Source organism: Cavia porcellus, unplaced genomic scaffold (assembly GCF_034190915.1).
Source record: "Cavia porcellus strain 051 isolate PalLab524CR breed Dunkin Hartley unplaced genomic scaffold, mCavPor4.1 scaffold_17, whole genome shotgun sequence".
Classification (NCBI taxonomy): domain Eukaryota; kingdom Metazoa; phylum Chordata; class Mammalia; order Rodentia; family Caviidae; genus Cavia; species Cavia porcellus.
In genome coordinates, this window is record NW_026947500.1 from 13104610 (window position 1) to 13121488 (window position 16879).

General features: G+C 34.3%; 1 protein-coding gene across 6 annotated transcripts in view; it reads left to right on the plus strand.

Annotated features, from left to right (window-relative positions):
• Fxr1 (FMR1 autosomal homolog 1) overlaps window positions 1–16879 on the plus strand; it is a 64226-nt gene that overhangs the window by 35795 nt on the left and 11552 nt on the right. For 4 of the 6 annotated variants that reach the window (XM_013150149.3, XM_013150150.3, XM_005002691.4 and 1 more), the window contains exons 7-12: window positions 1602–1718; window positions 3287–3457; window positions 5904–5982; window positions 10017–10126; window positions 14101–14187; window positions 15626–15833. In XM_013150149.3, the coding sequence (XP_013005603.1) occupies window positions 1602–1718; window positions 3287–3457; window positions 5904–5982; window positions 10017–10126; window positions 14101–14187; window positions 15626–15833 (772 nt within the window). The remainder of the gene's footprint in view (window positions 1–1601; window positions 1719–3286; window positions 3458–5903; window positions 5983–10016; window positions 10127–14100; window positions 14188–15625; window positions 15834–16879) is intronic. The other 2 variants (XM_003467550.5, XM_005002692.4) reach the window with 1 other exon arrangement.

Below are 16879 nucleotides of genomic sequence, written 5' to 3' on the forward strand. Positions count from 1 at the left end.
TAAACTTTGTAAATTTATTAATACAGTGTAAAGGGAAATGTTTTTTTTATTTTCAAAAAATTTTATTTAAAAGAGAAAAAAACAGTATAAGGGTACAAGTAATACAGAATTTTAAAAAAACAGTAAGAAATCACTAGTTAATAGATTACATATTTTCATCTTAGAAATAGTTCAAGTTACAGGATTAAAGCTTACAAAGTGGACATTCAAACAGTGAGACTGCAAACAGTTGTGTTCAATGATCCAACAAAAACTTAGTAATATGGTCATCTGTCTTAAAATGGAGTACTGCTCAGCTATAAAGAAGGATCACATTGAGATATTTATAAGTAAGTGGGCTCAGCTTGAGACCATACTCATAAGTGAAATAAATCAAACTCACATGTATGAGTACCGAATAGTTTCCCTATTGTAAGAAATGATTCAAATATATAAAAGTATGTGATAATCATGATTCCCCATTATGTGGCCTTGAAGCCTTATAAAGTTTTCACTCATTAATTGGAATGGTTTTTATTCTGGGCTATTTGATACTATCGCCTGTGAGGATATGAACAGCTGTTTTGAAGAAAACAAGACATCGTAATAGCTAGTGCTGATTTAATATCATCTTGTTTTGAAGTCTCACCAAACTGTTGTTTTTCTGTCTCCATTGGTTTTATCATGTTGTATCTTACTAGATTTTATTATATGTGATAGTATAAGCAAAAAATTTTTATAGGCACAGAGATAATATAGAACCCATTGTTCGTTTTCCGTTAGCTGGTTCTAAATACCCTGTAATACTTTCATCTTCTTGAATGGTTCCACACTGCCTTGATATGTTTGATGCCATAGTATATGAAGTTATACTCCAATATTTCAAGGAAAGAGCCTATTAAGTCAGGTTATCTTGTGGTAAAGCACTATGTAGCTGAAATTATGCTTTGACCTGTATTATGTTATGTCCTCTTTTATCTCAATCTCCCACCTTTTTAAAAAAAATTATTTATTATTTTTTTAATTAAGAGAAAAAATAAAAAAAATAGCAGGATATATTATAGTACCTTTTTTGATTTCCTGTTAACTTGAAGCCCTGTATTGCTCCCACCATCTTGTTTTGACTGATTTTACTCTGTTGTGTTCTGTTTGATAGTATCAAGTTTGAGGGTATAGGCAACTACTTTGAAGGCAATTCACTATGACACCCATTCTGATTTGACTATTATCTTCTTTAGAAGGAAATTTTTACAGCTATAAAGCAATGAGAACCACGAAACATGCAACATGACATTTTTGTCTTTTGGTATTGGAGATTGAACTCACAACCTCACACTGCCAGGCAGGTGCTTGTGCTGCTGAGTTATGTCCCTGGTCCCTAACATGACATTCTTAAATATCTAAATGTGTGAGGAACCTGGATTTCCCACCACTAAACTTATCATGACAAGGAAATACTAATAACAGAGGAATTGAGAAAAGATTTAAAATTACATAGGGAAGAGGAACTGCTATGTGTAAAGTGCAGTGATGAGACTTAAAGGAAGGTTTTGGATAGAATACCATGTTGTGTTGTCTCAGAGGATGATTAAACTTCTTGTGATTAACTTGTTTGTTCATAGTCTGCTAGTGAAGCAACTGTGAAGAGAGTAAATATTTTAAGTGACATGCATTTGCGAAGTATTCGTACTAAGTTGATGCTTATGTCCAGAAATGAAGAGGCCACTAAGCATTTAGAAGTAAGTGGATTTACTTAATAAAAGTTGAGTGTGTGTGTCCGTCCATCCGTCTATCTGTTTCCGTGTCCATGCCTGTCCATCCATGTCCCATTTACTTTCAGCACTGTAGTCTTCCCTGGCCCAAACTACTTGACTGTTAGATAAGATAACCTAGTCCTGCTTTATGGACAGTTCTTAGAAAAGTTACTTTTATCAAACATAGCTTTTCTTCTGCAGTATGTCTCTTGACTTTTTGTTAGGGCTTAGGTAATAGGTGCCCAAAGACAGAAGAACAGCTTTGCTGCTACTTTATCATCTTCAACATTCTTTTTTTTTACTACTGTGTTGTCAGTCATGACCCTTTGTGAAAAACTTAGATTTACTGTACCAACTATTCGAGCCTATCATTGTATCTCTGCCCAATCTTCAGTTTTCCTGTTTTTTCCTATTCTTCATTGCTATCATATTATTTACACATTCCCTTGCAATCGATGCAGCAAGTGTGTACACAAAATTTTGTTAGAGAGAATAGAGATATGCTTATTCTTGAGATACATTTATGAATGTCCCCATTTAATTTAAAAGTTCAAACAAGGTATGGAATACATTTTGAGACAAGTATCACAAGAATTGGAGAACTTCTATCTGAAACTCTCTAATGTTTTAGGTTTACTGTTATGATCATGATTAGACTGAGGAAAGCTTGCTTTTTCTTTTTCTCTTTCCTTTCCCTTCCCTTTTCCTTTTGGTTTTCTTTTGTTTTCTCTGTGTTTCTGTCTCAACACCCCCCCCCCCGCCCCCGTCTTGCTCTGTAATGTAGGTGGGCCTAGAATTCATAGGAATCCTTCTGTCTCGCCTCTGAACTGTTGGAATTCTAGGAAGGCACCTGCACATCCAGCTCTGGATGCTTTGTTTGTTCTCCAAGAGCCTTAGCCGTTTTCCTTACAAATACTTTTTTTTAATTGTGAAGTAGACGTGGAATAAAATTTACCATCCTAACTTTTTGGGTGATCTTTTTGAGACAGAGTTTCACTATTTAGTTCAGGCTGGCCTGCATTGAACTCATAGTGATCCTCCTGCCTCATTATCCCGCAGTGCAGGGATTTTAGGTGTGTACCAACACGCCTGGCACTATTTTAACTTTTTAAATGAACAGTTGAGTACTGTTGTTACTGACATTCTTAATCGTCAGAATTTTACATATTTTAAAGCTGAACCCAGCTTGTTTAAAAAATAGCTCTGAGTAATTTCCTTCTGCTTTCAGCTTCAAGGATATTCTGCTTTATTTGTTTTCTAACTTTGATGGCTGTAGATAATTTATATAGAAGTGGAGTCTTACTGTATCAGTGATTTTTAAAAGTACTTATTTCACGTAGGATGATAATGTTCTCAGGTTTGTCTGTGATGTAGCATGTGTCAAATTTCCCTCTCTTTTAAAAAGTCTGAATGATGCTGTGTTGGGTATCTCATTGGCAGATGGACACTTGATTTCCACCTCCTGACTGTATGAATAATGCTCTATGAACATGGATGAACAAAAATTACTATGTTTTGATTTGTAATAGATTCTAATTTCTCTCTTTTACTAGTGCACAAAACAACTTGCTGCAGCTTTTCATGAGGAATTTGTTGTGAGAGAAGATTTAATGGGCCTGGCAATAGGAACACATGGTAGTAATATACAGCAAGCTAGAAAGGTTCCTGGAGTTACCGCCATTGAGCTAGATGAAGATACTGGAACATTTAGAATCTATGGAGAGGTAAGTTGCTGCTATGTTTTCATTCTGTTTTATCTGGAATTTCATTTTGCAGTGAAACACTTTTGAGGTGCAATCTCTTTGTTTAATAAAATCATTCAGCCTAGTTAATTTACTTTTTCCTTCAGTCAGATTTTATTGGTACATTTTAGGTTCTACATAATGATCATTTTCATCATAGAGAATTGTGTACCAGTACATGATATAACTTGTTTCTTTTTTCCCCATTCCTTTCAGTTTCTTCCCCTCCCCTTGTATAAAAGCTTTGTTTCTATTTTTTTTTCCTACTTGTCTCATTTTTTGTAACTTTTCTCCTTTCCTTCTCCTTCCCCTCTCCCTTGTTTGCTTCCCCAGTTTGAACATTTTTTTTTTCTATTTCACAGTACCTGTAACATTTTGGTCAAACTTTCAGTTTCACACACCAGAGAAACAATGTGTGTTTACGTGTGTGTCTGATTTATTTCACTTAAGTTGTATCCATTTATAGCTAGTTGTATCCATTTATACCTAGAGATGTGGCTTGTGCTCCTTTGTGGCAGAACAGAACTCCATTATATTAAAAAGAACCACATCTTCTTTATCCGTGGATGATGGTTACTTACTTTACTTACTTTATGTGTGTGTATGTATGTCTTCTTGAGAAGGAGTTTCACTATGCAGCTCAGGGTAGACTAGAACTCACTTTGTAGCCCATTCTGGCTTCGGAACTTGCAGTGATCCTCCTATCTCAATCTCAGTCTCTGGAGTGCTCGGATTACAGGTGTGCACCACCATACTTGGTGGTGACATTTACTTCAAAAAAAAGTGGATTGAAGCCAGGTGTAGTGGCGCATGCCCATAATCACAGCACTGGGATATTGAAACAGAAGGATCACAGTGAGTTCAAAGCCAGCCTGGGCTACATAGTGAACTCAAGGCTGACCTGAACTATGCAGTGAGACTGTCTCAAAACAAAACAACAACAAAAAAGTAGATTAAAAGTTGGTTTTATTTGAGGAGCTTGAAAGATTTAATTGGTTAATTTAATGTTTCATAAGTTCGCTATTGTTTGTGTTGCCCCCAGCCCTTTTCATTTTGTTTTTGTTTTTGTTTCGTTTTATGCTTCTTAAAAGCACTTTATCATGTTTTACAGTCTTGGAAGCTCAAGTGCAGTACAGTGTTTGTGTTAGGCAGGTCATTTATCACTGAGCTACATTGCCAGCCAAGTTATTCAAATACTTTTTGAATGTTTATTGTGTGTAAGGCATTGGCAATAGTAAATAGCATACAATAGAATTTTTTTATTAATTTGAAATTGGGTTATAGTTTGTTATTGATTAATTGTGAGATTTGGAGGGAGGGTAAACTACTTAAAAAATACCTGTAAGGGACTGGGGATTTAGCTCAGCGGCATAAGCGCCTGCCTTGCAAGCAGGCAATCATGAGTTCGATCCCTGGTACCAATTAAAAAAAAAATACATGTAAATTCAAATTGCACATTGGGCTTCTCCTTCAAATTAGAATAATTTTTAAAGTTTTTATTATTTCTTTTTAAAATGATGACATATTAAGTCTTGCCTTCTTATTTTGATCCATATAGTAGTTCTATTGAGACTTTTTTCAGTTCTCAAAGAATTAGACTGTTAGAATCCTGTCTTTACCAATTAGAGTGGGTGGGCTTGGATAAGTTACATAAACTTTCTTGTAGAAGTGTCCACATTGTAAAATAATGATGGCGATGTTTGCTTTAGTTTATGAATGTGAAATCCTTTTTTTTTTTTTTTTTTTTTATGCTGGGGATTGAACTCAGGGCCTTGTGCAGGTTCAGCAAACTCTAGTACTGAGCTGTACGCTTAGTCCTGAGTATGTCTTTTAAAGTATTTGCTGGATAATGGCATATGGTGCAGGAAACACTCACTTTAGTTATTAGACAGCAAATCTTAGAAAATAACTGTTACTCAGATCTATAAAATCTTACTTGGAGAGAGTATACATTTTCAATAGTACATATTTTAAAAACTAGTTCCTGCAGAAACAGCTTTTAAAATAACTTTTAATATTGAGAATAAATCAAAAAGCAATGCAGTTTAGAATTTTTGAGTAATTAAACACTCTGGAGAAATACCTTATATGAAGGCATAGACGAGTACAGTATATTTAAGGTTGGTTTAAAGTTTGGCTACTCAGTAGGTATATAAACACAAGTAATTTAAAACATTATTTATTCTCAGCAGTTTATAAAGAACCTTAGTGATATTGAACATTGTTTTGATTTTAGTAGTTTTGGCTGGACTTTTTCCTCACGCATACTGTGAATTAATTAACCAGAGGTGTCACTCTAGAGGGTGAGAAAGATAAGACTTCCATGTACTGCATTCTAATTCAGAATTTTCTCTTTTATATTTTTGTTTTGGATTATGGTTTACTCAAGGATTATAACAGGACTTCATGTTTATTTTTCTCCATCTAGAGTGCTGATGCTGTAAAAAAGGCTAGAGGTTTCTTGGAATTTGTGGAGGATTTTATTCAGGTTCCTAGGAATCTTGTTGGTAGGTAATTCTTTATTAAATATTAAGTTAAATATTACTTAGTTACATGCAGTCAGTTAATTGATAATGAATTTTATAGGCTGATATCTTATTCTACTTTTAATGTAGAATGTTTAGATTGCAAATAACTTACTGCCTTTTTTACATGAAAATATTTTATATGATTTGGACTTCATTGTTTTGTTAAAAAGAAAAGGTATTTTTTTCTATACAGCGTGACCCGTATACTAGTTTGTCATTTCAGTTTTTCTTAAGTCTTCTCTTTGGAACTTTTTGCTGTTTTCCTGTCTTTGCTTTTTTTAATTTTATTTTTATTTTTAAATCATTTATATGTCCGCAGAAATTGTGACAGTCCATTTTGACGAGGTGTTTGTGATAATTTTTTCCCTTTGTTTAGTGCAAAAGAAAAAGTAACTGGACTAACAGTAGGGTAATAAGCTTCTACACAGTAGGCCCTGAATAAATAATAATTGGTTTTTGCAAAGGCATAGAATAAGGTAAGATGTCATGGGTAGGAGAAAAAATGGTGATGTTAATGTGAGGGGAGTTTCAATGTTGTATCATCATTAATGAAAACTGTTATACCCATGGATTAGAAGAAAATAGTAAAAAATTTGAGTTGAAGCTATGATTAAATGGACATTTTAGCTTAGGGAGAGTTAATTTTGTGGCTTTCTTTATTAATGTGCTTACGGTTATTGGACCATAGCCAGGTCTGTACTATGTGTTTTTAAGTGGTATTTAAGGCAAATGGGAATGTTTTTTATGTTTGAAAATCTTTAATCATTATCTTAAATAATTTAAAAAGCATTACATAATGTAAGGTTAGGAAGGGGATGTCTTTTTGTTCCCTTTTGTCTCATTTTTATTAACTTTGACTAAGGAAATTGTTTCAGTCTTTTGAGGTTTTTTTGTTTGTTTGGTTTTTGTTTTTTTGATACCAGGATTTGAGCTCATGAACTTGTACTTGCCAGGCAGGCGCTGTGTGCTAAGCTATATCCCCAGCTTGGGTTTCATTTGTATAACAAGGCCAGTTTAGCCTTTAGGAAGCGATTTTCTTAGCAGTAGGCGTTTCATTAGTCACATCCTATAAAATAAATGCAAATAGAAAGTACAAAACACCTCATTCCTTAAAAAAAAATGTTTATTTGGCTACTTAGAAGCAATAGAGATTGAAAAAAGTGATTTACCACACAAGAATATGTTTCTTGGAATTCATCTATGGGTAGTTGAAGCTCCTAGTAAAGAGCTTAATTTGGGTAGGCATGGCATTCTCCCAGTTATGTAAGTTTTATCCCAACAGTTCTTGGTTGTCATTGTTTGCTATAGACTTAACGTGCTGGAGAGATAAGCTGACGTGTTAAAATTGAATAAAAACTTGAAAGATTTATATCAGGTCACCTTTGGGAAAGAGTTGCTTTTGAAAAGTGCTGTACTTTTTAGATTTAATTCATACCAAGGATTGACAGCTCTCAGGTGGAATGTGGATAGCTATAGAACACAGAGAACCAAATTTAGCTGTGCTAAGGTTCCCTTACTGTAAAAAAGATTTGAGAGCTATCGACAGAAATCAGATTTCAAGTCAATTCAGAGAAAATAGCCTTGGTCTTGAAGAGTTTATGGTATTATTAATTATAAGCAAAAATTCTTGATACTTCAGGAATAAGGAAATTGAGTATATTTGTATTTCTTTGATTCGCGCTTTATTCATTTATCAGTATAGTAATGTGAGTCCATGTTAAGTGTGTTTCCCCTTGCTTCTTGGCTCTTAGTTGCTTTTGGTGATATGGATTATGTGCTGTTTAGGAAATGTGTTAATAGCACATTGGTGGGACAACACACTTTGGTAGTGTGGGAATTGCTATTGTTTTCGTATATGATAGTACTATATTTTCATCTAAAATGTTTTCTGGATAAACCAGTCTTGAAAAAGGGTATATTCTTAGTCCAAATGAAAGAGAAAAAAAGAAATAAAGCAATGAGAACCACATAGTTGGTAAGTTCCAGAGAGGATTCCTTTATGCATTTAAACTCTTAAAATGTGACCATTCCTGTCCTTCCCAAATTAGAAAGAAACTATATTCTGTGAACATTGATGTGAAAATGGATCAAAACCTTTCATCTCTTAGAAACTTTCCTTAGTCACCTCTTTACTCTGTCCCTTCAGCATTTATACTCAATGCTCAATTTATACTACAGGTCTGCTTCAGTTTGTCAATATGCTCTGGAATTTAAACTATGGAAATGATCAGTTAAAATATTGACGGTCTCTGGTGGGACTAAATAAAACTTGCAGGTAGGTCCCTGCCAAAGACCCCAGAAGGGTAATGGAAGTTTATCCGATACTGGTGTAGTTCAGAAAGGAAGCGGCAGATTCTGGGGGAAAAGCATTGTGCTCTGTCAAATCTGATTTTTGCTTTTCGAAAAGACATTTGCTTATTTTTAGCAGGATCAAGACTGAAGTTACTGCTTGAGCATCACTATGTTAACAAAGAAAGTTGCTTTTGTGCTGCTGCTAGGGCTTCTCAGAAGATACACGTCATGTGATTTCCCTGTCCTATTCTTTTTTTTTTTTTTTTTAAAAACCTGTTCAATTTCTGCTGCTTTTAAAATTAGGGTTATTAATAGGAGAAGGAAGTTTGAGAGTTAAAATAAGAAGAGTGAGGAAATCCCATTATAGTGTGTTTTTGTATGTTAACCAGTTTATCTTGTCATTGGTCTTTCATCAGTGGAAGTTTTTCTTTTAAGCACGCAATAACTTATTTTAAACTCTTTTCAACCACTTTAGTTTTAGCTTTTGTGAAAAAGATGTAAAATTCATTGGGGATGTAGACTTTATAACAGGGAGTTACCGTCTAAGGCAGTGATGGTGAACTTCCAGCATGTGTGCTGCAGTCGGCTGCTCGTATCATTAAAAGTACCAAAAGGTTTGCCATTGCTGGACTAAGGGATACCTCTGTTCTATGAAGTGGAGATTTCTAGAGTATGGACTTCTGCTGCTAGGTGACAGTTCCCAGTATGGGCTTGTTGTTTTATGCGTTAATCTTTTTTTTTTTTTTTTTTTTTGGTCTTTTTCCTTTTTTTATCAGTACCTGGGATCAAACCCATGACTGCCTGCTTGCAACGCAGGCGCTTATGCCACTGAGCTAAATCCCCAGCCCCTATGTGTTAATCTTAAAATAGCACATTTCTTTAGAAGAACAGTCTTCCTGTTCTTTGAATTTCTCTTTTGATTGTCGAATGTTCAGAAACACTTTTTGGCAGACTTACAAGTAAAGTGTGGAGAAGGTAATTAATTTGCATTTTGTACAGTATTTCATACCTCAAGCTCAAGACCTCAAGCTTATCACATGTGCTGTATGTACTTGTCTAAAGCTATGAAGTACTTTAAAACTAACTAGTGTAAAATACAATATTTGTTAAAGGTAAACATTTTAGGATGATATTTATTCTAAAGTTAAGTATCTTTTAGGTAAGTACAAATGTCAAAACAAGACCAAATTGATAATTCGTTACTTGTGTCAATGTAATATAAAAGGGTTAAGTGAACAAATTGATGTGGTTAATGTGAATTCAGTTTTCTCTGCTTTTGTGTTATAAAATGAGTTGGAGTTGATATTTTACAAACATGAAAAAGATAGGACATTTGAAAATATGTTTTAAAATACATTAAATAATTTGGAATTGATGTTTCACAAATGGGAAATTAGTAGGGCCTTTTCTTTTGATACTGGAAATTGAACTCAGGACCTCATGCACTCCCTAGATAGGCAGGCGCCTATAGGTAGGACATAAAAGACTTGCAGATTCTCAGAATTTCTTATATGTGAGTAGCATTGTTAACCTCAGTAACTATTAGACATACTGAAAGGAAAGTTTCAGATTAAGGATAAAATACCTTTGTAATCTGTAAGTAAGTTAATTAAAAGTAAAAGGTGAAGTTTTACTTGGTTATAACTTCATGGCACATCATAAATTGAGCTAGTATTGAAACAGAATTAGTTTTTAACTTGTACTTTTTTCTCTTACTAAAGGGAAAGTAATTGGGAAAAATGGTAAAGTTATTCAAGAAATAGTGGACAAATCAGGTGTTGTTCGGGTGAGAATTGAAGGAGACAATGAAAATAAGCTACCTAGAGAAGATGTAAGTATTTAAAAATGTAATATATTTGTCTGTTTACTCCCTCTCTTGTTCCCTTTTTGGCTGACTTGGGGTATTGTATTTTTGAAGTCACATAAAAAATAGTTACACCTTTTCAGGTATTTTGCTACTTAGCTGATACAGTAGATTAGCTTTTTTTAAAAAAAATCTATTCTTTGTAATGTTGTTTAACTTACTTAATAAAGAAGTTATCTTAATTGTGGGCATTGAATTCTCAGTTGTTAGTGCTTTTTAAAAAAGCCATTGTTTGATACAGAAGTTTCAGTTTGAGAAGTTGTTTTACATTATAAAGCTATAGAAATTGAATTTTAGCAAGTCTATTGCAAAGGAATTTTTGATCACATTGTCGATCCTTTTCTAAGTCTGAAAGCTGATCATGTCTTAAATTCCTACATGATTTTCTCACTTAATTCTGAATTCATCTTTATGAACTGTTTTATTTCGTCTCATATTTTGATACTCGGTTCAAAATTCTGTTTCCTTTTTTTTTTTTTAAATAAATTATCTTTGTCTTTTTTCAGGCAGGATCTTGCTATGCTATTCAGGCTGGCCTTGAGCTCACTTTGAAGCCCAGGCTGGTGTCAGTGATCCTTGTGCCTCAGACTCCTGTTGTTTACTTTTTGTACATGATGTTTAAGGGTCACATACATACATCTGTAGGTTATAGTGGTCAACTCTGTGTACTTGACTGAAGCTTTGTATGTCTAAATATAAGTCAAGAATTTTCTCCCTAATTATGTACCAGAAGGTTTGGGTGCAGGGTGGTTAACTGTCCCATAGAATCAGTCTTTTAAAAGAGAGGAACTCTTAGATGTTTAGGCCAGATAAATACCAAATATTGGGTGTGGCAAAGAAGCCTGTTTAAGGTAACCACTTGCTTTATAATTTTTAATTAGTCAGAATGTGTATACACACTTACTAAATAGGGGAAAACAAGATCCTGAGTGTAGTACCGATGGGAATATGGGCTTTACAATGTTATTTTAAGTGATTTTTTTTCCCCCTACATTTAAAAAATCTATTATAGCTCGTGTTACTTTCACTTACAATTTTGCATGATTTCAAGTTGTCTTTGAGTTGAGGATTAAAGCTAATGGTGTCACTACTGTAATTGTCATTTTTTTAAACCTTTGTACTTTGTACATAATACTTGTAATCCATATGGGATTGAAAAAGTGCCTGAATACTGGTCTGAAGATGAGAATAGCTTGGACATTTAATGATCCAACTATATGTTTCTAAGCTTGGTATTAATTTTACTCATAATTTAAGTCAGCTTACCAGGTTCTTCATAAATGAGAACTTAATTGTACTTTCCTAAGTTGATAATCTGGGCTGTTGTTACTGTCTTTCTTATGCCAGGGTAAAAAATAATAAATGCTTTATTGCGGCCAAGTAGTTAATAATTTTAAATGATCAAGCTGTTTGGAATGTAAAGATGAGAGATGTCTATGAATTGAACCCTGGGCTTTAGCACTGAGCTTTATTTTTTGAGACAGTCTGACCAAGTCACTCTTTTAGTTACTTTCTTTGTTACGGGGACAAAATACCCAATACCTCCAATTTAAAAGTGAAGGAGGAGAGGTTTGTCTTAAGAACTGCAGGTTCCATGACAGAACCACATGGCAGAGGGGCATAGCCAGGAAAGCTGGGAATGTCATGGCCAGGGAGCAGAGAGAGAAGGGAGGAACTGAGGGGGGGGGGGAGGCACACTCTTCCCTGTCATGCCCCCAGTGACTTTCAGTTCCTGAAGAGTCTACCTCCCAAATGTAAGCCCTCTTCCAAAAGCCCTGGCTAAAAGCATATAAGGCTTGGGGTGTGGGAGCATTATTCCCATAAAACTACAAGGTAAGTTGCCCAGGGTGGGATTGAATTTGTGATCCTTCTGCCTCATCCTTTCATAGTACTGTGTTTATGGGTGTTTACCATCACATCCAAGTAGAACACCACTTTTTTGTCCAACTTTTTTTTTTTTTTTTTGCTTCTTTAATTATAATTAGTGAGTTACAAAAGTGTTCTGCATCTTTAAGAGGTAGGCCTTTGATTTTCCGTATGTGTGGCAGATAGTCCTTTTTTCTTGATGTTTTCCTTTGTTTGGACATTTAAATATTTTTACATCATTGAATTGTTTTCAATTTATGCTTTATGATTTTGAATTTTCTCATGCTTTGCAAGCTCTTTTTGCTCCTACATCATTTGGAAATCTATACTGTAGGATTTGTTCAATATATACAATTGTTTACTTTTTTGGAATATATTTGGAAAAATTACAGAGTGTCAAACACGGATCCTGATTTTTCTGCGTTTGGATGTCTATCATTTATTACATATAATCAGTTTTTAGAATTTGTAAAATCTTGAAATTCCACAGAGTTAATGAACTAACGTTTATTAACAATCCTATGCTCTTTAATTTTTTTCTTATAGCTTTACAGTAGCTATAAATTCTGTAAAATATGTGCCTTCAGGATTCCTTTTAGCTCTTCTATTTATTTTGCTGGTTTTTCACTTTTAGGGGGCACAATTCACATTCTGCCTATTCCTGTTTTTTGGGAGGAGTTCATATCATTAATACTGTATAATGAATTCTTTATACCTTAGTATAGAACTGGCAGTAAAGAAATAGCTATTATTTGGAATTAACTAATTAGATATAAATTTGGCTAGCCCAATTGCTAATTTTGACTTTGGGAAAGTCATTTTATTTTTTCACTATAAAACAGATACTTCTTAGTTATCTTTTAGTGAAAGTTAAATAAGATGTAGATGAAGAACGCATAACAGTCCCAGAAACATGTTTGGGAATTAAAATAGTCTAATTTTTTTTTCCTTTCTCTCTTACACAGTTTATATGCTCTTCTCTGATCAGTGATTCGTAAGGACACTGTTACGACTTCTCATTCTCTAATCTTAGATAAGGTTCTCTTGGGTTCTTCTTCTTCTTCTTCTTCTTTTTTTTTTGGGGGGGGGGTATCTTCATAGTTGAAATTTTCCGAAAGTGCCATGATCCTAATGCTTTTCTGCCTTTTTAATTGTGGTAACTGAAAGTAATTTTTGAAAATGAGTCAGGATAGATATATATAGACAACCAAAGTTCTTAAGCCACATTTAGTTCCATGTTTCGAACTGAAAGTGATTGTTAGGCAATTGTTTTGTAAATTTTAGGAAATGAGATGATAGTTAAAAGTGGTTGGGGAGGCTGGGGATTTAGCTCAGCGGCATAAGCGCCTGCCTTGCAAGCAGGCAGTCGTGGGTTCGATCCCTGGTACCGATAAAAAGGAAAAAAACAGTGGTTGGGAAGTTTAAGCTTTATTTTCATCTTCCATATACTTTTAGGAAGTTGATATGTGCTTATGTGAAAAATCCTCACTTGCCATCTTGTTTCTCTTTATCTGTAGTGTTTTGAAGCCCAAGTAAACAAAGTATTTTGACATGTATTAACTATCTGTTCTTATTAGTACTCTTAATTTTTACATTATGTAAATATTTATGCTTTGTGTACATTAGTAATCACCCTGGTGCAGTACACATTCAAGGTCTCATTTGAGCATGTTTAGGGATAACTTAGCTCGTATGGTTAATTATATGTTTCACAGTTATATCTACTAAAGTAGTCTGAAAGTTCATGGCCAGTTTGAAGGAGGTAAGTTTATTTTTTTGTTCTGTTTTGTATTTTAAGCTTTGGTTTATATACTTACATAATTAGGAGTCAGAAACCCTAGTGATGGAAACGTGATTTCTTAAATTTTTGACACATTTCACAACTTCCTGGAGATCTGGATATTTCAGTCATACTGATACCAGCGGAAATCCCCCCAACCCTGTACAGTGAAGTTTACTAGATGTAATTTGTTGTGTCTTTAGAAAAAGTTTTCCAAATTGTATAATGTTGGCTTAAATTCTGGCTAGAATTATGTTAAAATATTAAGTACTCAGGACATTGTGTTTTCTTACAGGGGATGGTTCCATTTGTATTTGTTGGCACTAAAGAAAGCATTGGAAATGTGCAAGTTCTTTTAGAATACCATATTGCTTATCTAAAGGTTTGTATAGTTTGTTGTTACATCTTCATTGCTGCATTCACTGCATAACTGTTCTTTATTTACTACAAACAAATTAAGAGGTCCACATGTTAAACATTTCATATTTGTTAGGTAGTAGCTTTCAGATATTTAGATAATCATTTAATTCAGTTTCACTTTTGCTCAGTTTTTTATTATGAGAAAAAGTAAATAAAATATGCTTTGCTGTAGTAAAATGACTCATGGTACACGCTTATCCTCTTACTCTGACCTTTTATCTTAATTGTTTAAGAAATGGTCACTTTCGGGGCCAGGGGTTTAGCTCAGTGGCCTAAGTGCTTGCTTGACAAATCCAAATTCATGAGTTCAATCCCTGGGGTCAAAAAAAAAAAAGAGAAATGATCATTTTAATGTTAGAGTTTGAATGTCATCACTTAGATACTCATATGTTCTCCAGTAGATTCTTTCATTTACTTTCATACTTTATAAACAAAAAGAATATACAGACTCAGGAGTAAAGTTAGGTTTCCTTGGTAGCTTTTATATATTACTTGAATCAGCTTCATAGAGATCATTACATTCTTTGTGTGTGTGTGTGTGTGTGTGTGTGTGCGTGCGCGTGCGTGCATGGGTGTTGATAGGGATCAAATCTAGGGTCTTGTATGTAAGCAGGCACCTTCCCACTAAGCTACATCTTCAGTTCCCATTTGGTAATTATTTCAGGAACTATAAAAAGAAAGGGAATTTTAGAACAAGTAATACTCTATAAATAGTAATCATTATAATTCTTATTTGTTATTCTTTCTTGCTTCAGTTCTCTTGTTTTCAGTATAGTAATGTTCTCATGTGCTGTCTCCTAATAGTATAGTTTCTCTCTAGTCTTGTATCATCATTGCTGGTTAATGTGTTGAAAGAATTGATGATAACATTTCTTTTCTTTGAATTTCATTTTGATTTATCAGTTTCAGTTCAGACTGGCATTCCAGATATACCTTCTAGTACTCTGTTTACTTTTAGCCAAGAGCTTTGCTTTACACATTATGCTTTCATATGCTGCATGCCTTCAATTTTTGAATCATCGAGTCTGGCCACAACTCAGCTGTCACTGCTTTAATGGGAAACATAGCTTATTAATAGCACCTTTCATAGATGGTACACTTAATTTAGCAGAGTTTTAACTTTTCAAGGCCAAAAGCTGATAACACTGTATACTAGCAACTCAATAAGTTAACACAAAGCAGAGTGGTTGACACACACTAAGGCTTTCCATAGATATTTGTTGAATTAAATCAGCAAACAATCCTGTAAGTTTTGTTTACTAGGAACACAGTGCTGCTTTAATAATTAAGTCTCTAAGTTGACAGGTGTTTTTCTTTAGTACTGAGAACAATTCTAGGTTTTAAGATGGCACAAAAACATCACATGGAAAAAGAGTTACCATCTTTTGTTTGGTTTATAGGAAGTGGAGCAGCTAAGAATGGAACGTCTACAGATCGATGAGCAGCTACGACAGATTGGTATGGGTTTTAGACCTTCTTCCACCAGAGGGCCTGAAAAAGAGAAAGGATATGCCACTGATGAAAGTACCGTCTCTTCTGTACAAGGTTCTAGGTCTTATAGTGGAAGAGGCAGAGGTCGTCGGGGCCCTAATTACACCTCCGGTTATGGTAAAAAACATTTTTTATTTTTGTAATTGTTATAGTTTAGATGCTCCAACGCATTTTACATATGATAAGTTTACCATTCTAGCTTGGCTTTGAGGGTGGAAGGTAGTTCTGAGGTACAGGACTTAGTGATGGCATATTTTGTGTATTAATGACAGTAAAAGGTTTGTCCAGGGTGTTAGGTAGCATATTTTTGAACAAATAAAGCATATTTTTATGTCGGTAATTCATAATCTTACTCTAAAGATTTAGGATGAACATACACATTCAATAAAAACTCAGTAATGGTTATAATTACTGCTAAGTATCAGCTAGTATATCCTAAGAAAAGTAAAATTGAACAGTAGTGCTCATGGGTAGATCAAGATTGCATATAGTGGGTACTTAGTATCTTTTAAAATGTAGTTTGACTCATGCCACATTCAAGAACCATGTTACTATTATTTTTGTGTAATAATATTTCAGTAAAATGAAATACTTAAAGTCATAACCTAGTTGGTATTTTATGAAGGAACATTTTTATAAAATGTTTCAGCGTGTGGGGTGGGTCTCAACTGTAGTAGAAAGGGGCTGATGGAGTGATGATAGTTAATAATTCTCTAATCCTAAATTCTCACTTATTTTTCTTCAGCTTTGGAGTTGTTTGGATTTTCAGTGTGTTTGGACTTGGATCTTAGCAGTGACCTGATCTCTTCCCCCCGCACTCCCCCTTTTCCTTTCCGTATTTTTTTTTCCTTTTGGTTTGGTTTGGTTTGGTTTTGTGAGAAGAGAGGATCTCACTATATAGTTCAGACTAATCTTGAACCCAGGCTGGCTTCAGACTTGAGGCAATCCTCCTTCCTCAACCTTCTGAGTGCTGGGGTTACAGTCGTGTGCCGCCATACCTGACTTGACTCTTTGCTGCTTCCTGTGCTCATTCTGTTTAGGGAAGATGTCTTGTAAACCTTTACAGATTATATAGGATTTAAAGAAAATAGAAATTGCAAATTTGTAGTGCAGATTCTGGATCCAGATGTTTTGGTTGATGTAATGTTAGAGTTTATAGTAGA